The following is a 27823-nucleotide window of genomic DNA, read 5'->3' as shown; positions in this document are numbered from 1 at the left end:
GCTGAGGCTGTGCCGTAAGGAAACCACAGCTCAGGGGAGGAGGTATCTGCAACCTGTGCTGGGCTCCCAGCATGCGAAAGGGCTTACTCCAGCAGGAGATGTAGGGACAGAGGAACCATGGCTCCTAAGCACTGCCTGTCACTGGTGTCAGTGTGGAGAGTCATGGGCTGCTTTGTGGAGGCCGGTGAGGAGACTGCACCTGAAAACTGTGTGTGTGTGAGGGAATCTTCTGACTGGGAGAGGGACTGTGAGGGGGCCTGGTTCTGGGGAAAGGGGAGCAGTGATGAGGGCCAGAGCCAGACGACAAACAGAGAGCTTAACAAGGACATTTGCTCTTTATTTTAAATCATGAGTCCTTCACTAGGAGTCACTGATTCACTTAACAGTAGAGAATAAACCCTCATTACACCAAAGGGGATGCTGCCCCAAGCCAGGAGCATGTTTCCTCATCCTAGGATTCTTGACCCAGACCAGTAAGTCTCAGTCCAACCCCATCAAGGCTTGGGAGACTGCTCCTCGTCCTCCCACGACTTCCCACCTGAAACAAGGTCCATTCTGAGCAGGACCCAAGCCGAGAGCCAGTGTCACCCTCTGCTGTCCTTTGTGCAGGCTAGTGCATCCCTATGGCAGCTCCTGGCCCAGCAGGAAGTAGGTAGTTGCCTGCACCCACCAGCCTGTTGGGGTCCAGCAGAGATGGGGGTTGCAGGTGTGCAGCCAGGAGGTGCTCATCACTGGTCTCAGTCTCTTAGCAGAGAAGTCATTGCTGCCCACTGGTCAAGAGTTGCTGAAACAAGGAGTCTTCCCTCTTGCTGAGGACAGCAGGTGAATCCAGCTCCGCCACCTTCCCCCCATGCATCACTAGCACACGGTCTGAGTCCAGGATAGTGTTCAGCCTGATGAGAGCAAACATAGAAACATGCATGTGTGTGTATGCGCGGGGGTGTCTTGGTCTGTGCAGGGGGAGACACACCAAATACTGCTCCCCCCTTCATTTGCACAGAAGCCTGAGACCCCCCCCACATAGGCACCAATATCTACAGAGCCCTTCATCTGGGCTGGGCTCATTGCTGGGGGAGCACTTATATACACAGGGATCACTCCTTCAGCGCTAAAATGCAGCCATCTCTGGGGAGAAATCTGGGAGCTGTTTAAAGGAACGCTACACAACAACTTTCAAGACAGAGTGAGAACCCAGGAAGACAGCATTTCTAGTAGGTGAGAGCAGGAAGGCTGGGAGTCAGAACACCTGGGTCACCTGCCTGGTTTTTCCATCAACTGGCTTTGTGAACTTGGATGAGTTATTTTGCCAATCTGAGCCTCAGTTTCCCTATCTGTAAAATGGGGATAATGATAGCCATTGCCTCCCGGGGGGCTGGGAGCCTAAATTCATTCCTGTCTAAAGCACACAGAGATACAGTGGGAGGATGTAGTATTATTAATGGTATTAGAATAAACTGCATGAAGTCACAGCACTGGAATTGGATCAGAACTGACATTAATAACCCAACTCTTACAGAAAGTACGAGTGGATCTTCACATGGACCCCAGGTGGTCAGGATCTCAGTTTCCCATCTCCCCCAAAAGACAGAACCTCCCACAGCCCACGGTGCCGGGCTGGGGCACGAGTCAGTCCTGATGGAGTGAAAAGTACCAACAACTGATTCTTTTGCAGCACCTGGATTTCCCTAAAGGTCTCCCATCCAAGTAATGACTCAGCCACATACATCAGAACAGCCATACTGGGTCAGAGCAATGGTCTATCTCCTATTATTTTTAACTTGGCGTCAGCAAACCTTACACTATAAGGCATTATCTGCGGCTGCAACATTGTTTTAAAAGCAAAAGAGCTTACTCAAACCAGCCAGGCCTGAATTCTATTAAAAAGGGTTAAAAAAAAAGCCCTTAGGCCTTCAGCAGGAAGACCTCCTCGACCCTTATGGCCTTCCATCCCCTCGACTTAACTAGTGGCCATGCCCTGGGGTCTCCAACATTATGAAAAGGGGTAAATAACACTTCCTTATTCACTTCCTCCACACCACTCCTGATCTTATGGACCTCTGTCATAAACCCTCCAAGTCGTCTCTTTTCCAAGTTGAACAGTCCCCTTCTTTTTAATCTCTCCTCAGATGGAAGCTGCTCAATACCCTTAATTATTTTTGTTGCCTTTCTCAGTGCCAGTTCCAATTCTAATGTATCTTTTTTGAGATGGGGCGACTAGAACTGCACACAGTATTAAGGTGAGTATAGTCTACAGCCTGAGGTGGCCTGGCTGCAGCGTGCTCTTCCTATCCACCAGTCCCTTCTTTCTCTTGGAGCTTTTTAATCTAGTGGTAATGGCCCACATCAGGGGAGCAAGGGCATCCCTGGCCGGGAGGTGGCAGTGCAGTCTCTCGTCCTCTGCCTGTCCTGCAGTGCCCTCTACTGGGCAAGACCAGCTCTGTTTCATGTTCTGCACCCTCTCTGCTCTCCATGATGGTGGGGAGCTTTGAGTACAATTGTCAGGCTCTCAGTTTTCTATATTCTCAACCCCTTTTCACCCTCTGAGGCTACAATACCCCTGTTCCACTTGGCAGGAAATTCAGGGGCTCCCTAAGTCCCTATCAGACAGCTTCCAGCAATATATAGAACATGCTGGGTTTCCACCTGGCACCCACCAAAGAGAAGAGTTTGCTATTTGGACAGTATCTGGATGCTCCTGGAGACTGGCAGTCAGGTGGACTGGGGCCCAGGGGCAGGAGCTGAAGGGGGATGGTAAATGCCTGCTTCGCTCCAGAGCAGCAAAAGGAAACAGACAAGTTTGCACTTGAAAAATCTTGTCATGCTGATTTCACAGGTCAACTCACATATGGGGCTGAATATCAAGGTGGGGGCAAACACAATGCTGCGACTGTGGGCGTGGCCAGCACTGGGCATGGCGAGTGGGTAATGCTGGGGCTGTAGAAGTGGCTAGTGGGGGAAGACTGGCGCTGTGGGCATGGTGAGTGGTTAATGGTGGGGTTGTGGCCGGTGTGGGAAGGCTGGCGCTGTGGTGAGGTGAGTTTAAGAGCAGAGGGCTGTCCCTTTCTCCATAAGGCATTTAGAAGGCTCACAGGGTATGTCTACACTGCCTCTGGCAGCCAGCCTCCCAGCCAAGGTCCAGAGACTTGTGCTAGCAGGGCTCATGTTAGCGCTCTAACAATAGCTGTGCAGATGGTGCTTCAACGTTATGGTTTGGGCTGGGCTCAGGGTCTCACATGGCCCCCCTTCTTCCCCCCAGCTTTAAAACCCGAGCTCTAGAACAAGCTGCAACATCTACACAGCTATTCTGAGAGCAGTAGTGTGAGCCCCTCTAGCACAAATCTGTGGACGGGGCTGGAAGGCTCTTTCCCCAGTGCAGAGGAGACATGCCCTTGGTGTGAGAGGAAGCCGGCTGTACCTGTGAGCAATCGTGAGCACAGTTTTGTCAGCAAAGCGCTGGCGGATGGTCTGCTGTAGCAGCTGATCGGTCTTCTGATCCACACTGGCTGTGGCCTCATCGATGCACAGCACCTGCCAGTGACACAGTGACAAAGTAAAGGGTATCCCAACACCATAGGAGGAGATCTCTGTTCCCGGCCCAGAGATACACCTAAGAGGCCACCCTAAATCAGCTCACAGCCCTAATTCCCATACACATCAGACAGTCCATTTACTTACTAGGGCCTCCTGACACAGACTCCCTGTCCTGCCCTACTATCCCCACAATCAGGAATAGGCACCCCCTCTCCAAACAAGTAATTTCCCTGCTTTGAGCAGGGAGAATCCAGATGGAGTTAGCAGCACTCACCTTGGCCTGGGTCAGGAGGGCTCTTGCCAGACACACGAGCTGCCTCTGTCCCACCGACAGACTCTTCCCTCTCTCCCCCAGTTCAGAGTCCAGTCCACCTGCAAGTAGGCAAGGACAGCTCTTATCTAGCAAGGCTTTGGTTAGAGCCCCTGCACAGCATGCCTGGGCCAGGAGCTTCCAGCTCAAGACCTCATCTCTGCTCAGCCCCAGCCCAAAGCCTTGGGATTTTAGACTCGGACAGAAGCAAGATTTGTCACTAACAGTGTGTGTGTATCCTCTGCTAGGATCACAAAGACTAGTGTGTGAGACTTGGAAGCCCCTATTCTTCCCCCACACTGGATCCCATTGGGGGTTGGCCTCCCTTAGTCAGTCCTGCAAGAGCCTTGCCTACTACCCCCATCAGATAAACTCACCTGCTCATGTCCTTCCACTGGACCTTACAGGATTCTGTTTGGGCCTCACATGTCAATCCCATTGGACCCCACTGGGGTCTTGCCTCCCAAAGCAGATCTTGCTGCATCTAGGCCCTTGACTACCACCTCCAACTCACTGGCTCTGCCCACTGCCAGAGCCTCCTCATCTCCTGCAGGCATTGGACTCACCCATCTGAGTAATCACCGTCTGTAGGTGGCACTGCTCCAGCACCTGGTATAGGTCAAAGTCTGTATGTCGCCCCAGGGGGTCCAAGTTCTCCCGGATTGTCCCACTGAACAAAAATGGGTCCTGGGGGATTATGGCCAGTTTGGATCTGCAGGGAGAGGAGAGATGAAGGCTTAGCGGGTGGGAACAGCATGAAAGCAAAAGGCCTTTCCTCTGAGCCAATGGTAACCAGGCTGGCCCTGACTCTCCTGGGCCGGTCCCAGGCATGGCCATGTAAACAGGGCATGTTTGAGACACACTAGGGACCAGGCAGGGGTCTTCTCAGCCTAGGAGTCTCAGCACACACAACCAGGGCAGGAGGGGCTCAGGAACATTTCAGCAACTGATAGGAAACTGCCACAAGCAACCAAAAGTGGCCAGAAAGGATCTCCACTAACCAACCCCCTCAGTATCACTTTGCTGGCAGCCATTAGAACCAGAGTCCTGTCTCTGGTGGAAGGGCTCCTGGCTGGACCCTAAATGACATTTGCTCCTCCTTCTGCTCTGCCCACCCTACCTCAGGCTCTCCAGGCCCACTGATCGGCTGTCAACATTGTCCAGGAGGATCCGTCCCCCCCTCAGCTCCACCATGCGGAAGAGTGCCAAGAAGATGGTAGATTTGCCAGATCCAGTGCGCCCCACAATCCCCACTTTCTCTCCAGGGTAGATGGTGAAGGTTACCCCATCCAGAGCATTGGGCAGTCCTGGCCGATATGTCAGAACCACCTGCTGGAACTCCACGTGGCCCTGGCTCGGCCAGTCAGGGGCAACCTCAAAAGAAGAAGAGGATGAGACCAAAGTGTGACCAGGATCAACTACCAGCCTGCCCCACTTGCCATCTGTCCCTTTACTTGGCTTCTCTGTTCCTGACCATCCCTGACTCTAAGCCTCCTCTGCACTTCCCAACCGCACAACAGCCCTGCTCCACCCACCCTGCCCTTCTCCCACTGCACAAGAAGACCTTGGGGGTGGGGGAAATGGGGGGTTGGTATTAGGAAAGGGCAATTGCTCTGGGCAGTTCCTGTAGATCAGGCCAGCAGTCCCCAGTGCCCACTCATTAGATCCCTGTAATCATCTCCAGCCACCGGCTCATCAGAGCCCTGTGGGACACCTGAGCAGATGGGAAGAATGCACAGACAGGAGAGAGAGTGCAAAACACAGATCCATGAGATGGGATGCAGGCCAGACCTGGAGGGCTGAGTGAGAAGTTTTACCTGGACCAGCTGCTCCTGGGGCTCTATGGGGATGTCTGTGGAGTACTCCTCTGCTCGCTCCACACTCACCATCATGGTCTCTGTCTGCGTGAAACTGGAGATGAGGCCTGACAGCAGGTTTGTGACAGACAGGGCATACGAGAGGGCCAGGCCTACAAGACCTGAGATGATAAGAGAGCACAGCAGGCATGTGAAGGAGTGGAGAAAGCAGGGGACACAACTCCAGCCAGGGAGGACTGAGGGGGACAAGGAAGGAGCCAAAGCACCAGGGGAAGGTTATAAGCTGGCAACCCATCTCTGAGATAGGGAGATGGAGGGGGAGGAGAAGAGGCTGAGGATCTACCTCCTGGGAAGGTGGACAGAGCTGCAGCTCTAGGATAGGGAACAGGATGGCCTGAAACCAAGTGCTTTGGGCTCTGTGTTGGATCCTGGCTAAGGACTGGACAGCCATGCTGGAAGAATGACTGTGGTGAGAAAGCTACTTTGAACAAGAGATTCAAGTTTGTTAAGTTAGGTTTTAGTCTTAGAGGCATATTTTTACTGTTGTTTGTTTGTAACCATTTCTATCCCACTTTCCTTCTACTTAGTATCACTTGAATACCGGGGGCCATGAATCAGTGTTCATGTCGCACTCCCTGTTAGTACCCGGCCCGGGCAAGCTAATGATCTGACCCATGGACCAAATTCGGTGATGAATCCAAGTCACGTGCCACCTGAGGCACGTTGCGTATACACTAAGAAGGCTCAAATACCTGTTCTTTGTTAATAAACCTAATCTTGTTTTATTACACAACCCTTTCAGTGCAGCATTTCCAACTGAAGAGTAAAATCCCCAGTCAACCTAACGGGCTGGTGCTGTCTCTTTAAAGAAGCAGAGAACTTGATCAGGTTTTGAGAGTGCTGCACTGAGCGGGGCTGAGCACTGCAGAGGAGATGGCTTTGGGGAGACTCAGGACTGGAAGGGCTGCTGGTGCCACCCTGCAAGGAGTAACCAGGCTGGTGGAAGCCAGGATGAGGTCACTGTGCTGCGAGCAGGCTGCTGGTATCAGGGTTCTGAGCCAAAGCTGCACAGCACAGAAGCACCCAGGGTTACTGGGCAGGCAGTGACACAACCCCTTACTGATCTGGGTAAACTTCCAAAGTTTCACAGCACACCTGGATTTCCCAGTTGCCTCTGGTGCTGGATGATGGCGATTCCTGCTATAGCTGTAACCACAGCAACTCCAATCATCTGCAGGCGGATGTCCAGCCACTGCATGGCGGTGTTAGTGGCAAAGAGGCAGCGCTGGTTCTGCTCCAGTCGCAGCTGATTCTCTGCCTCAAATCTGAGCCGGGCACAATGCAGTGGTTAATACCAGGATCAGTCCCAGGGTCCACTGCCCTTCATCTGTCACCCCAGCCAGCCCCAGGGCCAGAAGCTCTAGGTAACACTCTTGTCCCTTACAAGAGTGAAAGCCCCAAGTTCTCCAGTTGCTGTCACCCTCCCCATCCGAGGAGCAGCCCTCACCTGTCAGTGGCCCGGGTGGCTCGGATAGTGCTCAGCCCTGTCAGGGTCTCTGAGAAGTGGGTGTAGATGGGGGACAGGGTGAGGCTGTAGAGGCGCTTGAGCTCACGGGAGGTACACCGGTAATAGCGCTGGATGGAGAAGTAGAGGGCAGCCAGTGGCAGCAAGATCAGACCAATCCAGGGCAGCCCATAGGTTATCATCACCAGCATGCCCAGCAGCCCAAAGACATTGGCCAGGAAGATGTTGAGGATGAAGGGCAGGCTGTCGTCCACACAGTACAGGTCCGAAGAGAAGCGGTTCAGGATCCGGCCAGTCGGCGTAATGTCAAAAAAGGTCACCGTGGCCTGGCAACATGGGAACCAGAGTGGTAAGAGCCACACTGGACTGGGACAACCTTGGAGAGGGAGCAGTGCCCCTGGAGTTATATATAGCTTGGCTGGTAGATGGCCCAGCAAGCAGCCACTATTCAGAATGCCTGGAGAGAAGCAGGACTGAACATGGACAAGGAAGGAATTCCCAGCCTGCACTGGTCCAGCAGACCCAGACTCCAAACCCCTCTCCCCCCGAGTGTAGAGGTGCCCTGCTGGAATGGGCATCCCCAATCCCCAGCAGCAGCACACATCTCACAAGGCACAGCCAGCCACCTTCACAATGTGGTGGCTTCAAGGTACCTCTTGCTGTGGAGAGTTGAGAGGCAGGCATAATGATTGCAGCCAAGGGGTGGGCGAGCAGGTCAGCACTCCAGTGAGCCGTGACTGTCTCTGTTCCCCCTGCCCCCATTTGTGACTATCTCTGTTCCCCCTCTCCGGCTGAGCATGTCAGCACTCCACCCCATTTGTGACCATCTCTGTTCCCCCTGCCCCCATTTCTCTCCCTGAGCTGAGCTCCTGGGACCTCACTCTACCCCACCCTTATGACCGATACCTTCATCACTCTCTGGAGCAGCCGGCTGTGAATGACAGTGGCAGCGCGGATGGTGCCGTAGGCAAAGAGGAAGGCCCGTAGGATGGTGAAGACTGAGTTGGCCCCAGCAATGCCGCCATACACCATCAGGTAGAAGTTCACATCCAGTGTGCTATTGGGATGGACTGGAGCTGTGCCCAACACCTGGATGCGGGACCTGGGAGAGAGAAGGACACAGAACATGCTTCAGCCACAGTGCACACTATGCCAAGGCTGAAGCCTAGAGCCCCTGAGACAGCAAACACAAGGGCCAGGGTGAGGGAGAAGCCAGGAGTCCTTATTCCCAAGGTGGGCTACCAGCTTCCTCCTGCTGTTCATCAGCCTTGGCAAGCTGCAGCAGACTGATCCCTACAATTCCAGCTGTAGGCGCTCTCCACCCCCAAGAGCCTTGTGCAGCCAGGGGGGTCTTCCATCTGCCTCAGACAGCAAATCCAGCAGCACCTCTTCACTACCGGTTTGCGCTGGGCTGGGCTTTTTGTCCCTATCTAGGTCGCACAACTATATTGGCTCTATGCAATGGGGGTGTTTAGCCAGCTTCTATTCACAGCAAGAGGCCTTTGCAAAAGGGGCACCAAGGAGCAACTTTGGAGACCATTGCTCCCCCGACAGCCAGACCACACCAGCTCCTGAGCCAACCTACGCCCACTTACACAAGCCCCGCAAGGGAGAAGAGCAGCAGCTGTGGGGAAGGGACAGAAGCTGACAGGGGCCTCGTGGAGATGTTCGCCGTCTGGGGCAGGTTGGAGATCCAGTGTGACAACCACCAAACTGAGACATTCCCAGATGCTGCAGAGATACACAAGAGTCAGCGCAGGGTGGGGGGTTAGACTCTGCTTCAGCCAACATGGGGGAGAAGAGCAGGAAGTGGAGCTGAGCTGGGGCTACTCTGAGGAACTGCTCTTACCATCTCACTACCCAGCCTAACCTATACCCTGCCGTCAATACATTCGCCACTGCGGTTACTTGAGCAGTAGAGATGACAGCCAGCAGCCATAGGAGCCAAGTACAGCAGGTCCCCTAGGGAAAAACAGTCTTCTATGGAGACACCACCCCACACCCCGGTGTCCCCCATGGTAGCAGGGGCACAAATTAGGACACAATGTCTTGCCCTCACTCTGGCTAAGGGCTCTGGACAAACCCTTCAACTTGATGGGCAGGAAAGTGCTGAAGTGGCCCCGGCTGGAAAGTTAGGAGGTTTGGGCCTTCCTCCTGCAGGGGCTAGGGAGAGAGAGAAAACCAAGTCTGCCACCCCCCAGGGACCCCTCATATATCTGGGGAGCATAGCAAGGGAGCAAGAATGGAGAATGGCCCAAACAGAGCATGGAGTGAGCTGCTGCCTTACCTTGCATCAGGAGCAGGGAGAAGAAGACGGACAATGCTAGGCAGCTGCCCACTGCCAGCCAATATGCCCTATACACCTGAAAAGCTACTGCCCCTTCTTTCTTTTCTTCCTCTCGCTGGAGGAGGCAGTTGGCTTGGCCCAGTTCCTCTGCCTCTATCTCCATGTCCTCCTCTTGGCCTTGCTCAGCAGGGACTGGGGGAAAAGGCACAGGTCAGTGCAGCATCAATAGGACCAGCTCCTCACTGTAAACAGGGCAGGTCTATGCCAAAGGGAAGGCTTCGCCATATTCCTAGGAGGCTTTCTAAGGTTTGTCCCCTCTTCCTTCCCTTTGCAACAGAGTTCATGCCAGCTGCACCCTGTACCATAGGCCTCTATCAGGAAATCCTGCAGCAGGTGGGAGTGCAGATCAGCTTACTGCTTCCTGGCCAGTATCCGATGGCCCCTTTACCCCAAGCACAGAAAATACCCCTGGCCCACTGTGCGAGGTGTGGGAATGGGAGTTCTTTTCCAAGCCCTACAGCTATCAATGTAATTACCCTCATTTCAGCTCATAACTGCGGATGTGATTACTGCTAAGGCGCCAGGAGAACTCAGAGAAACCTGTGTATTCAGACCTTTTCCACATACATTGTATGCTCTTATTTCTGCCACGAAAAGAAGGCAAGGCCTAGTCAGCAGATCAAGCACAGGGCTGGGAACCAGGAGTCTAATAATCCCAACTCACCCTGTGATGTTACGCAAGTCACTTCCTCTGTCTCCCTCAGTTTCCCTTGGCTGTTTTCCTGCTCCACCCTGTCCCATTAGAGCAGTTGTCTTGAACTCCTGCTTGGAGGTCAGATAGTGGCAGTAGGCGGTTACGCATGGATGTTTATCCTGAGCCACAGTGACCCCACCCACCCTCACCAAAGCCCCTCAAACTGCCACATATTGACCTTTATTTTGCCTCCTCTTATTCTCATTGACCTTGGGAGTGGCTTCCACCAGTGGCAGGATTTCAGATGGGGTCCCTGGAAAGAGAGAGAGCATGAGCGCTTTACACACTGCAGAGATCCTAAGGACCGTATGCTAGCTGCGGAAGTTCAGCTAGCTATTTGGTACAAGACAGCCCAATTTACTTCTACCTCTGCCCTCCTATTCCTCCATTCAGCACCCGCAACCCTACAACCACTGCTTCCTGTCCATGCACTGTGTCTTACCCCAAGACCCATCTCTTCAGATTCCATCTGCTTTATCCATACTCCTGTACATTCACCATGTCCCAGTTCTCCCAGCTTATCCAGTGTTCCTCTTCCCCTGGGCTTCCACTAATTTACCCCAGCCTCTTTGCAGCTGTCTGCTTTGATCCTCTATGGCCATTTTCCATCCGAACTCACAGCCCATCCGTCTGTCTGATAAGGCTGGGACAGAGTTCTTAGCCCTCTGGTACACAGACTGAAACAAAAGCAGGTGTGCCACTGTACCTGTCTTGACTATTCTGCCATTGTCCATGAGCAGCAAGGTGTCAGCCTTCTCTAAAAACTCCGTCCTGTGTGTGCAAAGAATCCTGGTCTTGTGTTTGAGAACTCCCAGAATACATTTCTGCATAAGGTGATTGGCTACATCAGCATCAACAGCTGCCAGTGGATCATCAAGAAGATAAATCTCCTTCTCCTGAGGAAGAAGAGACAGTGATACATCTCCCAGTTCCATCAGTGCCAGCTTTCCCCACAAGGTGGTGTTGTAGAGAAAGGTGCATTGGCTTGGGGCAGTTCCCAGCTCCTTTACCGCCAGCCTGCTTGAACAGGAAGAGCTGGAGGATGTGCAGCAGGAGCTCTGGCTGTTGGACGCTTCCTGCTTCTCTAGCCCAGCCTTGGCTCTTGGATAATGCACCTGCAGCAACTGGCCCTCTGTAGGGTCACTCTCCTATTTACCTGATAAACGGCTCTAGCAAGGGCGATTCGAGCCTTCTGTCCCCCACTGAGGGTCACTCCATTCTCACCTACCTCCGTCTGGTCACCTGCTGGTAAGATCTAGAAATGAAACGCACAAGATAATCCATTTAAAAAGTTGCTTCACAGAGACAGCATGACATAGGGGATGCAGAACCAGGACTCCTGAGTTCTATTCCTGGCTCTGACACTAACTCACTATGAGACTTTGGACAAGACACAAGTGGCCTGATTTTCAGAAACTCTGAGCATCCACAACTCCCGCTAAAATCAAAGGGAGCTGCCAGAACTCAGCATCTTTGAAAAATCAGACCATAAGCCTCCTTGTGTTTCTGCTTCCCTGTCTGTGCAATGGAAGGACAACAATCCCTCCCTCCCGGGTATTGTAGGAGAGTTCATCAGCTAACGTTTCTAATGTGCTTCCTGGATGGGATGTGGGGATTACTGATTGGAGAAGGGTGAGGGCTTGAATCAACCTAGATGAGCAATTCTTTCCTTCCAGTTCTCTTTAGGGTTGAGGCGTGGAGCATCATCAGACCTGCTTAGAGATTTGTTGCTGCCTCATCTCCCAAAAGGAGTCTGCTTTGCAGTTCCTTGGGACATCTGGGGCTCCTGCCTTGCTACTACCAGCAGTCCCACACGGAGGACACAATTTCAGGCCTCTTCTCATCCTGTGTGGCTCCACCAGATCCTGGGGAAGGACTTTCTGCTCCAACAAAGCATTGGCTTCTGATAGTTTCCCTGTAGCCAGAACCTAACTGCTTATTAATGGGAGTACTCAGGCAGCCTCAAACAACCTCTCCGTTTCTTGGGATTCAGAGCTTTCTGCTCCTCAGGACAAGTCTTAGAGGAAACAGTACAAAGTATTGTCAAGCCAACCTCACACATGAGCCTCTGTCCAAGGGAAGGGAAGTGACTCAATGTCAGGGACCAGTAATGAAAATGAACAAACAGCTAAGCTGTGTGAGACACATGGCACATTTGGCTTAGGAAGGAGGGAGAGGCTGGGGAAATAGGTTCTGTGCCCTGATGAAGAAGTTAAGGTTCAGGCTGAGATTCAGGGCAGGGCACAGGGAAGCCAGTGGGATGTTTTCATCACAGGGCACTCACATTCAGATCATCGGAAAGTGCACAGCCCTCAAGCACCTCGTGGTACAGCCTGGCATCATAGTCCCTCCCAAAGAGTATATTCTCACGGACAGTGGTAAACTGGATCCAGGGCTCCTGCGTGGCCAGGCCAAATCCTCGCTCCAGATCCGAGACATACACTTGCCCGCCAAATCTGCAAACACCCCAGAGCCGGGTAGGGGAGAGAGGCAGAAAAGGAAAGGAGAAGAAATAACATGGGGAAAGTGTGCCTGGCAAATGGGTCTACCCATGGAAAATCCCCTGTAGCAGAGGTGCTGGAAGGTGGGACAAGGGGAGAGAAATGTCTTTTGGCTATTTACCTGTTGAGTTCTCCAGTGATTGCTGCAAGCAGAGAGCTCTTGCCACAGCCAACTTTCCCAACAACTCCAACCAGCGCCCCCTGAAGAGGGAAACAAGCAGCAGAAGATTTATTGGATTAATACTTGGTCCTTCTGGTAATGGCTCCCTCTTCCATATTCCCTGCACCCCCACTCACCTTTGCCACTGCCAGGTCCTGAATGAAGATCTGCAGAGTCCCTCTGGACAGGTGCTGCCTGGTGCTCTCCTCCCTGGCCGGTGACCAGGAGAAGGTGGAGTGACGCATTTCCAGTGCAGAGGATGGGTCTGTGGGGCCATCTGGCAAAAGAAAAGCAGCACAGCCACTGCATTAATCCTCAAGGATCAGAAAGTGCACGGGAGACACTAAGCTGGGCTCAGTCACTCCTGTAGTATGTTTCCGAGAAAAGGCAACCCAGACAATCTCAGATGCTGGTAGCACCATCAACTCCACTCCCAAACAGAGTAGGCAAGGATAAGACACAGCTCTGACACACTCCCTGCAGCTGTACAAGGCCACTGTGTGACACTGAGACACTTCCCTGTTGTAACCTCACCTTAAAATCCTTCCTTCTTTCTCTCTTCCACCTGTCTCTGAATCCCTGTAGGAAGCAAGTGGAGACCCAGTGACTCCCATGGAGTCATTCCAAGAACAAACTGGACTCCCTATGTCTGAAGGTGGAAGGAACAGCAGGGAGCTGGCAACAGGGAGTGGGGGGCGGGGGAGAAGGGAAATATGGTAGAGGGCAGTGCAGAAGTTCCACCCATTCTGCCAACCAAAGCCAACAGGGCTGATGGCTTCAGTGTCAAGGGAGATTTTTGAGAAATGAGCAAGCAGCCTTTGCTTTAGGAATATACAAAGGCTGGAATCAGCAGGCACAGGCATGGTCTGTTTGGTGCTGGTGGAGAGTAATACTACTGCTCTGTCCTCTCCTGGGGACACTTCCACAGGTCCACGGTGTGCGCTCACCTCAGATTGACTGAAGGAAGCACAGCTCACTGCTCAGCACTCTAGGGAGTTCAGAGGAGGTGGAGCAGTTACCTAACTGCACTAGGGCCAGTGAGCCCGTTTCCTATAGGCTTGTGCCGTATACACCCAAGCACCTTCTGTGTTCAGACTTCTCCGTTCTCTTCCCACCCCTCACATGGAAATTCCACACAAAAGCCTACAGCATCCATTCCTGGTTGTGTCCCATCTCCTGTCTCCATACCAGTGGTGTAATAAGCATGCAGGTCCTGGTCAGAGAGCTCGAGGAAACACTGGATGCGATCCAGGGACACTTTGGCATCCAAGATTCCATTCAACACCCAAGGGAAGTTATTGAGGGGAAGAATCAGCATCCCAACAAGCGCCAAGGCTGTAAATACCTGTGTCAGAGAGGGAGACAATAAAGAATCGGGGGATAGTGACCCTTTGGCACCCACCTTACACACACAAAGAAGAGTTTCACAGATTAGAGACCATCATGGGGAAGGGGAAGACAGCATGGACAGATGTCCTTGCATCTGTGGGAAGGTCATGGCTCACAGAAGGGTCCTGAGCTCTATTCTCAGGGTGGCTATAGCTGCACTCAGCATGATGGGCTGAGCTCTGTCCCCAGGGGACATTCCAGAGAAATGCAACCCCATGCGGGAGAGGTGCCCCACAGTCATTATGCTTAGAATAGTTCTGAAAATTCCCCTCCCACCTCACACATCAGTCTGAGCAGAGCAATGGGGTTGCACAGGTCTCCCCTGTCATTCACCTTGGTGGCAGTGAGTTGGTGCCCCAGCAGGACATAGGTGATGAAGATGACAATGGAGACGACTACTGGCAGTGCTGCCCATAGGTACACGCACACGGCATCCAGGTACTTGATGGCTCGCAGCTTTTGCAGCTCCTTGGCTCGGCAGGCATTTATCCGGGCACCGAAGTGCTGCTCCCAGGTGTAAAACTTGATCACTCGCATGCCACACAGGAACTCTGTCATTAGCTGTGTCAGAGAGGCAAGCAGAACAGAACAGTCCCAGAGCCATGTCACACTAGACCCTAGCCAGACAGATCTGACAAAGAGGGGACAAATGATGGAGAAACAAGGGGCTAGGACTAGAATATGTCTACATGTGGCAGTGGCAGCAGTCCGGAGCTCTGACCCCTCTTCCCTGATGCTACCCCCTCCTATTTGAGCTCTGTGGTGTTCAGTAAAAAACTAAACACTGAGTATTTAATGTCTGAGCAAAACAACTGGCTCCTCACATAAGGTTCATCCTGCAGAGCAGTCCCGACTTATCTAGAGAAGACCACTGTGCACACTGGGGGAAATATAAACTAGATATAACTTCCTTCAGGAACATATTGCAAAAGCTCCTACAGATTTGCTGTGTGTATGGGAGTGAGACTTAAGTTTCTATGCTTCCAAAATATGGGTTGAGAGTTGCGAAAGGATTGGAAGGGCTGGAGAGAGCTCTGTCGCCATTGCAGATGCTAAATTAAAACATTACAATAAAATCCTATCACTCTGGAGCCCAGGACACTTGGATAGTAATCCCAAGAGGGAAGAGTCAGTGGTGGAGATGCTCACATGGCAGAAGCAAGAAAGTGGATGACACTGACTCTGAGGGTGCCAAATCAGAGAGGCACAAACCCACCATACAATGGTGAACGCATGCACGCACTTTGAACCAGCAGTGGGCAGGGGTCCCAGAATTAGAAGGCATCAGCGGGAAGATGGGATGGGAGTGTCTCAAAGGAATGGGCCCTGGGTTCCACAGTAACTGCTACTCACAGGACAGGGATCTATTGGAGAGACTGAACATGCCAGGGAGGCAATGGAACACCTGAGAATGATATTACAGAACAACTTCCCTCTAGGTGGAATCACAATGACATTGCTTTGCACTGAGCTCCTCGGGTATCTCACCTTTCTGCTCTCCCATCAGGGTTTTCGAGGTCCCAGCTCATTAAATGGGTTCCATAATATGTAGCCAAAGTTCTAAGAATGACCAGGAAGAAAATGCAGCAATGAACCCAAAGACTGCCTCACCTTAACTCGTGTGTCTTTGTGCTTCAGCATCTCCTTGTTGTTCTCCATGATACGGTTTGCTATGACCTTGTTGACAGGCACAAGCAGCAGGGCCAGGGCCAGGCCTCCCAGGAAGGCTACCCCCACCTGCTGGTAGAGGAGGTAGAGGGTGATGGCAAACTGGAAAGGGAGACTCCACACCTCATGGAAGCTGACGCAAAAGTTGACCAGCCGATCGGTGTCTGTGCTCATGAAGTTGACAATCTCACCCATGGTGAAGCCAGCCAGACTGCTGCCGCTAACCCGCAGAGCCTTGCGATAGATGGCAGAGATGACTGCCGCACGCACCGTCAGCATCACCTTATTCACCTCATAGCTGAACTGGTTCCGCAAGAGAGCACCCAGGAAGGAGCCAGCAAAGAGGCCAAGGGCATACAGCACCCCATGGCTCAGAGGCTCCTGGTGCGACTCCATGAAGCTAACCAGCAGGTTCAGGAGCAGGGGACCTGAGAAACCCAACAGGCTGCCAGCCAGTTTGAGGAGTCCTAGGGAGTAGTAGCGGAGCCCAAAGGCTGCATGCAGCACTGAGAGGAGTTGCACAGCCTGCTGGGCATCACAGCGGCTCCCTGAAGAGGGGGAGGCATCTCCACTCCCATCACTTTTGGTGACAATTGGGCTAGTGGAAGACATTGTATCTTCCTCCTTTTGGATGAGAGCTGCCTTTTCCTGCCAGCAGGAGTAGAAATGGTCATGGACCCTGGCAGCCTGGAGCCGTCGAGGTAGCAGATAGACATCCTGTGGCCGATTCAGCATCCACTGATAGCCACGCTTCATAAGAGGGTTCATCCAAGCATAAGAGAAGCGCGAGAGCCAGCTTTCACCATCCTCTGCCACTCCCTGCCAGTTAGGCGCTGGGATCCCTGACTCTGTGATGAGAGGTTCACGCTGCCAGGAGTCATTGATGGAGCAAAAAACTTGCCTGCTGGCAACAGGAGTAATATACCCGATCACATAGATAAGTAGAGAGGCCAACTGCAGGCAGAGGATGGAGAGTCTGCAGATGTGAGCAGCATGGAAGTGGGGCCAGGCCACCCCATTCTGGCAGTACCATACCAGTGTGATGATAAGGGCAGGGACAGGGAAGAGGGCTAGGAGCACCATGGCTACAGGGCCACGGGAGGAACCGTACATGGACCTGTAAAGCATGAGGAGTGCCAGGCTATGAGTGAGCCATGCCAGCAGAGCAATGCCACTTGCCAGCACTGCCAGATACAGGGTACCCAACTCCTGCTGAGTGATGGCTGCTGAGATTATATCAAGGATGGGGAGGCCAGTGAGTACGAAGGAGGCAGCAATTCTGCATTTCCAGCCAGGTCTGTGGGAAGCCCCTTGGACAGGAGATCTAGTGGAGAGAAAGGTGGTGAAAGCTTCAGAGTGGAGCCAGCTACCTCTGACTCACTCCTCCTCTTCTCTTCCCACAACTATCCAGTCACCCCTAGTTCTTACCCATACAGAGGGTGTCAGGCTCTGTGTCCCATTCAGAGCTTTTTAGGAAGATAAAAATTGCCACACCTGATCAGATCATGTGTCAATATACTCTGGTATCTTGTCTCTGACAGTGGCCAGTAGCACATACCTCAAAGAAAGATGCAAGAAACCCCACAGTTGACATTTATGGGGAAATTTCTTCCTAACCTGTGATACTTGGTGGTTGAATTAGGTCCTGAACCAGGACGGTTTAAATCCCTGCTAAATATATATTTTTATCCTCTCTAATATAACTCTGGATGTTCACGTTCTTCATACAAATTTCTGATTCTTTTTTGATTCCTCCTAAGCTTTTGACCTCAGTGATGTCTTGTGGCAAAGAGTTTCACTGGCTAATTATCCACCGCATAACAATTTCCTTATCAGTAATATATTTGTGGCCTTTCAATTTCATTGACCATTCTCTTATTTGTGAATTATGAGAAAGAGTAAATAGGAAACCATAATATAATTTCTGTACACCATTTATTACTTTGTATATTCTCTCAATGCCATGTTGTATTTATATCCTTTCTAACCTAAATAATTTCAATCTCTTTTCATACAGAAGTTTTTTTCAGGCCTCTAATCCTTCTGATCACTAGTCTCTGAACTCCCTCTATTTCTACTCAATCTTTTTTGAGAATATAGCGACAGCAGCTATATACAATACTTCCAGGTGAGGAAACTGATTAGTGTAATGGCATTATAATATTTTTCTCTATCCAATCCCTTATACAGAATTAAGGATGTATTTGTTTAACAATCTATCACTGCAAATTGAGCAGATGTTTTCACTGAGCTGTCCACAATGATGAACAGATCTTTCTTGAGAGGTTACAGTTAATTTAGAACCCAGCAATATGTAGGACTTTTCTTGTTTTAAAAAATAATACAACCTAAGGGACTGGAGGCAGTGAGATACAGAGAATATATGTGCTTGGCTAAGAAATGATTCAGGAGGGACATGATAACCACCTACAATTATGAAAGGAGCAGGAGGAATTGTTTAGGGTGATACCTAAGGTATAACTAGGACAGGGGTTCTCAGACTGGGGGTTGTGACCCCTCACGGGGTCACGAGGTTATTACATGGGGGGTCACTAGCTGTCAGCCTCCACCCCAAACCCTGCTTCACCTCCAGCATTTATAATACTGTTAAATATATAAAAAAAGTGTTTTTAATTTATGGGGGGTCGCACTCAGAGGCTTACTGTGTGAAAGGGGTCACCAGTACAAAAGTTTGAGAACCACTGAACTAAGAGGAAGGAGAAAAGAAGTACAACTGGCTTAGCTATGGTGTGTAATGCAACAAAACACAAACACAGGATAAATATAACTTTTTCAAAAGGGAATATGTCAGCTGAATATCAGGAAATATTAGCGACAATTAGGCTTGGGCATCATCTCCCCAAGGGAAACGGTGGAATCTCCATTGATTGGAATATCTGAAACTGAACTGGACAAAACCCTGGGGAATAAACTATAGGGCTAGATTCTACACTGGCCCTGAGAGATACGGATGGACTAAACAGGACTGAATAGTCCTTTTCACTCTGCATATGCTCCAGCACTCCTCCCAAAAGGGAGTAAACACAAGACTGTGAATGTTTCCTGCAGGCAGCTGCCACGTGGCACAGAGAGAAATGATTTCCACCATCCAGGAGCCTTTTCCCACATTCTTCATTACAATGAAGAAGAGACACAGATGGCTACCGTACCTTGGAGTGCCGAGGTAGCAGGCGCTTACTAAAGCAAGGATTGCGTGAGGGACAACATTCAAAATCAGCTGGTTAAAGCAGTGACCAACACTACCATGGACCCACACAGGAAGTGGGTCTTCCGGCCTGGTACCACACAGATCAGCCAGGATCTCTTCCATCTTCTCTTAGGAGCCAAGTGCAACAGCCAGGGAGCTCCTAGGGAAGAAAACAGGAAAGAGAATGAGTTAGGCACACAACTAAATCAAACACAGCTTGAGATAGGAAAGGAAGATTCCTCCTTTAATAATAATAAACTCCTTGCCACACTGCAGGTCCCTTGTTATGAAGATCTCAAACAATTTTACAAACATTTATTACACTTTACTGCCTTCCCCTTATCCCCGTGAAATAGGTAAGCCACACACAGGATTAACTTCATCCATGACTATAGACAGATGAAATTTTTCATGTGAAACTTTTTTTTGCTGAAAATTGTAGGTTCAGGTTGATGGAAACCTAGGGAGGTGGTGGAATCTCCATCCTTAGAGGTTTTTAAGGCCGGTGTTGACACAACCCTGGCTGGGATGATTTAGTTGGGGTTGGTCTTGCTTTGAATAGGGGGTTGGACTAGATGACCTCCTGGGGTCTCTTCCAACTCTAATCTTCTATGATTCTTTGAAACATCTAATGAATTTGTGTCAAATTGTTTTGGTCAAAATCCCCACCCCCACCAAATCCACAAAAGATCAAAACATTGTTTTGACATTTTTGAAATGAAACATTTTAATGTTTCAATTCAAAACAACTTTTTGTTTCTAAATTCACTTCAATTTTATAAAAAATAAAAAATATTGAAAATATTGAAAACAAAACATTTTGTTTGACCCAAAATGACATTTTCCCCCAACTTTTTGGTTCACTAAAAATTAGATTTTTTTGTTTTTGTTTTGGGTCAACCCACAACAATTCCCTCTCCCCCCGATTTTTTGGAATGGCCAATGAACTGAAAAGTCAGTTATTCCTACAATTCTCCCAATGACCGCTATGTGACTATGCCTGGAGTGGAAAACAGCAGATCTTTAACAGCACACAGCAATATTATGCAACGCTTTAGAACAGGAAGCAGAAGAGAATCCTATTCCAATTGAAACTGCCAAGGGAATTTAAAGATTACCTACAAAGGAAAAAAGATTGAACTTGTGCTCATTTTTTGCCTCTTACTGATACGTACAGGGGCCTGGAAATGTTTTGTTATGAAAAGGGTTCTTTTATATTAGCAATTCCGGTCCTGTGCATCATGATAAGGTTGACAACTGGAGAACTAGTGAAACATGACAGCATGACATTACAACAGTTAAAAGAGTGAAAGCTGCAGTAATTAAGGGAAAGGGCATTTTAGTCACTGTTTTAAACACTGGGTTTTTGTTAGCGCCTATTTAAAAAAAGTATGGATAGGATGAATGAATGGACTATAAGGTGGATAGAAAACTGGCTAGACTGTCGGGCTCAATGGGTAGTGATCAACGGCTCAATGTGTAGTTGGCAGCCAGTATCAAGGGGAGTACCCCAGGGGGTCGGTCCTGGGGCCAGTTTTGTTCAACATCTTTGTTAATGATCTGGATGATGGGATAGATTGCACCCTCAGCAAGTTCACAGATGACACTAAACTGTTGGGGAGAGGTAGATATGCTGGAGGGTAGGGATAGCGTCCAGAGTGACCTAGACAAATTGGAGGATTGGGCCAAAAGAAATCTGATGAGGTTCAACAAGGATAAGTGCAGAGTCCTGCACTTAGAAGAATCCCATGCACTGCTACAGGCTGGGGACCGACTGGCTAAGCAGCAGATCTGCAGAAAAGGACCTCGGGATTATAGTGGATGAGAAGATGGATATGAGTCAGCAGTGTGTCCTTGTTGCCAAAAAGGCTAACGGCACATTGGGCTGCATTAGTAGAAACATTGCCAGCAGACTGAGTGAAGTGATTATTCCCCTCTATTCGGCACTGGTGAGGCCACATCTGGAGTACTGCACCCAGTTTTGGGCCCCCCACTATGAAAAGGATGTGGACAAATTGGAGATAGTCCAGCAGAGGGCAACGAAAATGATCAGGGGGCTGGGGCACATGACTTACGAGGAGAGGCTGAGGGAACTGGGCTTGTTTAGTCTGCAGAAGAGAAGAGTGAGGGGGGATTTGATAGTAGCCTTCAACTACTTGAAGGGGGGTTCCAAAGAGGGTGGAGCTCGGCTGTTCTCAGTGGTGGCAGATGACACAACAAGGAGCAATGGTCTCAAGTTAAAGTAGGGGTGGTCTAGGTTGGATATTAGGAAACACTGTTTCACTAGGAGGGTAGTGAAGCACTGGAATGGGTTAGTTAGGGAGGTGGTGGAATCTCCATCCTTAGAGGTTTTTAAGGCCTGGCTTGACAAAGCCCTGGCTGGGATGATTTAGTTGGTGACTGGTCCTGCTTTGAGCAGTGGGTTGGACTAGATGACCTCCTGAGGTCTCTTCCAACCCTAATCTTCTATGATTCTACATCAAGAACTAATTAAAATTTTGTAGACTTTGAGCCCTCCCCAGCAAACCAGGGAAAACTAGACTACGGCTATGTCTACACAACAGCCTAAGTCGTCAAAACTTATGTCACTCAGGGGGTGTGAATACTGTCGTAAGGAGAGAAGCTCTCCTGCCAACAAAGTTTCTGCCGCTTGTGGAGGTGGGGATTTTATGCCGATGAGAGAGCTCTCTCCTGTTGGCATACAGCATCTTCACTACATGCGCTGCCAGCTGCGCCACTGCAGCGCTTTAAGTGTAGACATGCCCTTAATGTGCCTGAAGATATGTCTGCACTGCAAGCGCTACATTGTCAAAACAAGTGCTGCAGTAGTGTAAGCACTTGCTACAGCGACAGGAGGGGTTTTTCCATTGTTGTAGTAAATTTGCCAACTCGAGAAGCAGCAACTAGGTCAACAGAAAATTTCTTCCAGCAACCTAGTGGTGTCTACACCAGAACTTAGGCTGGCTTAACCACATCTCTCAGGGGTGTGAAGTTTTCACACCTCTGAGGGACATAAGACAAACCATTGGTCCATCTGGGCCAAACCATTGGTCCATCTAGCCTCGCATCCTGTCTTCCGACACTTGCAGTGCCAGATGCTTCAGAGGGAATAAAAAGAACAGAGCAATTACTCAGTGATCCATCCCCTGTTGTCCAGTCCTACTTTCTGGAAGTCAGAGGTTTAGGGACAACTGGAGCATGGGGTTACATACCTGACCATTGGCTAATAGTCACTGGTGGACCTAATCCAGTTATACTTTTGACCTTCACAACATCCCCTGGCAATGAGTTTCATGGGTTGACAGTGCTGTGTGAAGAAGTATTTCCTTATGTTTGTTTTAAACCTGCTGCCTGTTAATTTCATCAGGTGATCCCTGGTTTTTGTGGTATGTGAAGGGGTAAATAACACTTCCTTATTCTCTCTCACACCATTTACGATTTTATAGACCTCTGTCATATTCCCTCCCTTCTCATTCCTAAACTGAATAGCCCCCGTCTTTTTAAATCTCTCCTCCTATGGAAGTCGTTCCATAACCCTAGTAATTTTTGTTACTCCTTTCCGTACCTAGAAGTAGCTAGGATAATCTAAATTTTACATGTAGACCAGGCCTTCCATTTCCGAGGTTAAGAAAATAAGCAAAGCCTTCCCCCACCTCACCCCCTATTTTTATTTTTAAAAAGGTTAAACCCTCTTTCAGGCCTCTTCCTCCATCATAAAGCAGCAAAGAAAGAAAAAAAGGCACCAAGCCCCCTTTCTACAATGATCCTCAGCAGGTCACAAACTTGTTTCCTTGGATGGGTGATGGAAGGGGGCCAAAATTATTTTCCAAAGCTGGATTCAGCGAAACACTTGGTCTCAGCAAATCTCAAACCTAATTCCCATCACTTTGGGTACAACCCTGACTGGGCCCGAAAGGAGAGAAAATGCAATTTACTAGGGCGGGGAGGGAGTTTTCGAGCTCCAAAAAAAAAAAAAAAAAAAGGTCCCATCCTGCCTGGGGCCGGGCAGAGGAAAGCTGGTAGGGATGGAGCATCCAACAAATGAATCCCCGGGGCAGGGGGGTAGCAGGGTGTCTCCCTTCAGCGCAGCCCTCGCTGTTTGAATGAGAGACACGTTCACTGGGAAGCGAAAAGTCCCTTCGATCGAACCAGACACGGGCCCCGTTTCCCGCCCTCGCACCTTCCGCCCTTGGCCGTTCCCTCCCCAAACCCCGCCCGGTCCCGCGGGGGGTCGGCCGGGCTCCACCTTCCCTCTCGCAGGGGCTGTTCGGGGCGGAGCGCCCGGCAGGGACGTGGCCAAGGCAGCGGGCCCAGCCCGGCTCTGGGAGCTTCCAAGCGGAGCCCGCGGCCCTCCGGCCCCGGCTGAGCCTCGCACACCCGCCCGGCCCGCAGCGCCCGCCCCAGCCGCCGCCCGGCCCGATGCCCGGAAAGGGAAGGGTCCCCCGGCCCACCCGCCAGGGGCAGGCAGTGAGGACAGGGCCGGGGCCGTCCGCAGCACCCGCCAGGGGCTCGGGTGATGTCATTGGCTGCCTCCCCCTGAGCGGGCGGCCTTTGACCCCTGCCCCCGCGGTACCTGAGCGCGTCCCTGTCTCCGCTGGGCTCGCGAGGACGAGCCCGCACCCATTTCCTCGCGGCTGCGCTCTCTGCCGCCGGGAGGCCGCACTGCTGCCGAGCCGGCCTGGCGACGGCGAGCCAAGAAGGACAAACCCGGGCCCTGTCCGGCGGCGGGCCTGGGCGCAGTGTCCGCGTCAATCCCGAGCCGCTCCGGTGGCAGCCGTTCAGGGCCCCGGGGCTGAGCGGGCAGGAGGGGAAAGCGCCTGTCCATTGGCTCTGCACAGGGGAGTGTCAGACACCGCCCCCCCGTCCCCGGTCTTTCCCCGTCTCCGCGGATGGGCAGATGGCAGGGCCCGGGCAGGTGCCGATCACTGATCGTACAGCGGGGCTGGTCCCTTCTGGGAGCCTCTGGGTCACCTTTAAAACCCCATGTTTTTGTTAGCTCCTCTTTAAGTAAACGATAGAAGAGAAAAGGTCTAAACGGTTATGGGCAGGAGGGGAGAGGGTTATTGGTCATTTTAGAATTAGTCCTTTTTGAGACCAGGAGGAACCTCAGCCCTGGCCCTGCAGTGAGATGGGTGCAAGCAGACCCCTGTGCTGGTGCAGAGACCTCTGGAGTTCAGCTGGTCTTTGTGCAGGTGTAAGGGTCCACCCGCAGAGATCTGATTTCCCAATGGGTACCATAGCCAAGGGTGCCATTCAGAAGACAAACATCCAGCATTACAAAGTAATCGCATATGTTATTCATCAGTTAAGTAAATCTATGCCTGCTACCATAAAGTTGATGGAGAGACACTACAGAGACAGTCAAATCAACAAGGCAAATAATAAAAAATACAAATTAGAGAGCAATAGAATTTGAGACTCTTGACACACAAAGCAATAACCCCAAGGAATATACAATTTGCCGATGACACTACAATGAAAGGAGTTGCAAACACTAGGTTAGAGAAATATAATACAATGGGGGGAACAGAGATAAAAGAGAGGTAGAAAATACTTCAATAAATTGAGTTTTAAAATATGCAGCTAGTACGTCTGTGGAAGGGTAACATGGGAAGGAGCAACCTGGAAAGTAGGAATGGCTGAAAGAGATGTATGAGTGACTGAACAACAAATTAGACATGGCCTTGCAAAGTGACACAGCAACTAAGCAGGTCAATACAATTTTGGGCTGCATACAGAGCGTCGTATCCTGGAGTAGAGAGTTCACAATCTCGCTCTAATCAGCTCCACCGCAACAGCTTCTAGAATATTGTGTGCCATTTTGGGTACCTCATTACCAGAACGACGACAAATTAGAGGGAGATCAGAGAAGTGCAACAAAACACGTTTGTGGGTCAAGTTATGAGGAAAGGGTAAAATATGTGCAGCTTAATGAATCTGAGTTCTTTAAATATTTGCCTAACTAGTACACTGGGTACATATACAAATACTATGCAGCCTTCCTTCCCCTCCCACCCCCCAGAAAAAATGCCTAGAAAGCAGATCGGTATCCAAGAACAACAATAATTGTTTCCCAAATCCCATTAGTTCCCTCACAGGTTTCCCAGACATCCCTCCTGCTCCCTTCATCTTGGTTCTCAACGTCAGCCACCTGTTCTCAGATTCATAGATTTTAAGGCCAGAAGAGACCATAAGGATAATCTAGTATAACTAGGCCAGAGAATTTATATCAATTACCACTATATTGAGCCCAGGGGTTAAATTCTCAGAACTTATTTCCTGGAGCCCCCCATGCCCTCCCAGCCCCATTCAGGGCTCCGGATTTCAGCTGTAGGGTGGGGTTCTTGGGGCTTTAGCCCTACTGAGGGGGGCACTGGGGCTCTATCTCCATATGGGGAACCAGGGCTTGGGGCTCTAGCTGCACGGTGGGGCACTGGAGCTCAGGGCTTCAGCACTGTGGGGTGCACTGGGGCTCTGGGCTTCTGCCCCATGGGATGCATCTGGGTTCAGGGCTTCAGCCCCGTGGGACGCACCAGGTTCGGGGCTTCAGCCCTGCGGGATGTGTTGGGGCTCAGGGCTTCTGCCCTGCAGGAGGCGCCCCAAGGCTTGAGGCTTCTGCACCACAGGGCAAACCAGGGCTCAGGCTTTCAGCCCCGCAGGAGGTGCTAGAGCTCCTGCATGTTTGAAAATATTTATTGGAGCTCCACTCCAGATGACTCCGGCTGAAAGTAAGCCCTGACTGAGCCCAATCACTGTATTTGACTAAAGCATGTATAATGTGAGGCAAGCAGAATCAGGAAATACAAGACACAACTTTTAACTACAAACACACAGGCCCTTAGCAGATGAGATAAAGGCTCAGCTTCCTCAAGTCAGACAAGAAAGAACTGATATACACATAAGCAGGTCCAACATTCCCATCTGGGATGGGACAGTTGCATGCACATACAACCCATCTATTACAGAATGATAGGTGGGTGTAAGGTCACCCCCAGAGTATGAGCACTCTGGCTGGTGGAGAAGGGAATTGTGATTTTCAGTACTGAAGCTATGAGTACACGCCTTTGCCAAGGTCTCTCTGACCCCTGACTCTGCCAGAGTTAACTTCAGGGCCAGACAGGCTGCCCCCTCCAATTCTGTACAAAGTGGTAATTCTATCATCAGATGCAAGCAATTCCTTGTAGATAGCAAGTGTCTTTCCAACTCCCAGCCAGTACAGACACACATGGTGAAGAGTCCTCTGTGCTTGTGAGAGTAAGTGTCAATGTTATCAGTGGGGTGCTGGGGAAACAAAACACCAGCAGCATTCCTGTCTGGGAAAACAAAACAATCAGGCTGAGGGAGTTTGAGATAGAAGAGGCAGAAGTAAAAGCTGTGAGGCCAAAGCACCTTCTTATCTTAGGCTCCTTGAAAGAGAGAGAGGGAGAGAAAGGAGAGTCGAAGCAGCTGGCACTCACCAAAGGTCTTTTGCAGGCTTTAAGGGGATGGAGAATGACTGAAGCCCCGGGGTGGATACTGAGTGCCCCCAGTCCCAGATAGTTTGTGCTCACTCCCAAGACTCCTACTTGAGCCTATTTGGTATTTGGACTCCTTTCACTTTGCTCCTCTCTTATCTTGTTTTTCCCATGCTGTGAAAGATGAGAAGAAACTGTGTAAAGGATCAAGGTTTCTCTACTACGTTCCCATTTAGGGTGACCAGATGTCCTGATTTTATAGGGACACTCCCGATATTTGGGGCTTTTTCTTATATAGGTGCCAATTACCCCCCACCCCGTGTCCCGATTTTTCACACTTACTATCTGGTCACCCTATGCCCTCCCCTTCTCCACAAGAGATAGTACCTCTTCCCCACCATTAGCATCTTGTGCTATTCTTTTCACATCAGAACACTGGCTTTCAGCTGGAGTTACTGGTAGATTGAGTGAACTGGGGTCCTGCCCTTCCTCTCAGACAGAGGGACCCAAAGGGCATGAATACTGTACTGTAAATAGGTTTCAGAGTAACAGCCGTGTTAGTCTGTATTCGCAAAAAGAAAAGGAGTACTCGTGGCACCTTAGAGACTAACCAATTTATTTGAGCATAAGCTTTCGTGACCTACAGCTCACTTCATCGGATGCATACTGTGGAATACAGTATGCATCCGATGAAGTGAGCTGTAGCTCACGAAAGCTTATGCTCAAATAAATTGGTTAGTCTCTAAGGTGCCACAAGTACTCCTTTTCTTTGTACTGTAAATAGGGACAAAAGGAAAGAACTGGCTCTGTGTAGGCCATGACTGTGAGCCTCTATTCCACTCATTAGCCCTCTATCAATGTTAAGTATTATTACTAAGGGGCAAGAAAAAGGTTTATTTGTCTATTCTGGTCCGCCTGGTTGCATAAAGCAATTACTGGTATATCTATATGCTTGTCCCATTCTTCTGCCCATGTATCCTGGCTCCTCCTGGTCTTAAATGTAACACTTACCTGCATGTAGAAGTCAGAAGGTACCTTTATCATGCATGTATTGCCGGCCATTGATTCTGTACACACTGTGTGTGTGTTTGGTGGGTTCTTTCTTGCCTCTACCATACTGTTTTAAAGGCTATGAAGAAAGATTATGTTGACTTTAATAAGTAAGTCAGCTTCCATGTAGAAGACATGATGATTGGATTTCTGCTGTTGCTTTATGTGC

General features: G+C 50.4%; 1 protein-coding gene across 4 annotated transcripts; it reads right to left on the bottom strand.

Moving 5' to 3' along the window:
- Positions 1-316: 316 nt before the first annotated feature.
- ABCC10 (ATP binding cassette subfamily C member 10) lies at positions 317-27216 on the bottom strand. Of its 4 annotated transcripts, none has more exons than XM_037895453.2 (22): positions 26608-27216; positions 19113-19310; positions 15886-17266; positions 14608-14835; positions 14074-14230; positions 13023-13162; positions 12847-12926; positions 12509-12680; positions 11381-11479; positions 10931-11120; positions 10403-10477; positions 9471-9662; positions 8779-8914; positions 8090-8285; positions 7166-7509; positions 6814-6983; positions 5659-5819; positions 4962-5215; positions 4408-4553; positions 3806-3903; positions 3416-3528; positions 317-893 (listed from the first exon to the last, which is right to left on the bottom strand). In XM_037895453.2, exons 2-22 carry the CDS (start codon positions 19271-19273, stop codon positions 758-760), a joined length of 4629 nt encoding a protein of 1542 aa, XP_037751381.1. In that variant the 5' UTR covers positions 19274-19310; positions 26608-27216; the 3' UTR covers positions 317-757. The 4 variants fall into 4 exon arrangements, with proteins under 4 accessions (XP_037751381.1, XP_037751380.1, XP_037751382.1 ...); XM_037895452.2 differs by lacking the exon at positions 26608-27216 and adding an exon at positions 23724-23947; XM_037895454.2 differs by lacking the exon at positions 26608-27216 and adding an exon at positions 23397-23559.
- Between the last annotated feature and the right edge of the window lie 607 nt (positions 27217-27823).

The sequence above is a fragment of the Chelonia mydas genome, chromosome 3 (genome assembly GCF_015237465.2).
Source record: "Chelonia mydas isolate rCheMyd1 chromosome 3, rCheMyd1.pri.v2, whole genome shotgun sequence".
NCBI lineage: Eukaryota > Metazoa > Chordata > Testudines > Cheloniidae > Chelonia > Chelonia mydas.
The sequence above is the reverse complement of the archived record's forward strand: the minus strand, read 5'-3'. Positions and strand labels throughout refer to the sequence as shown.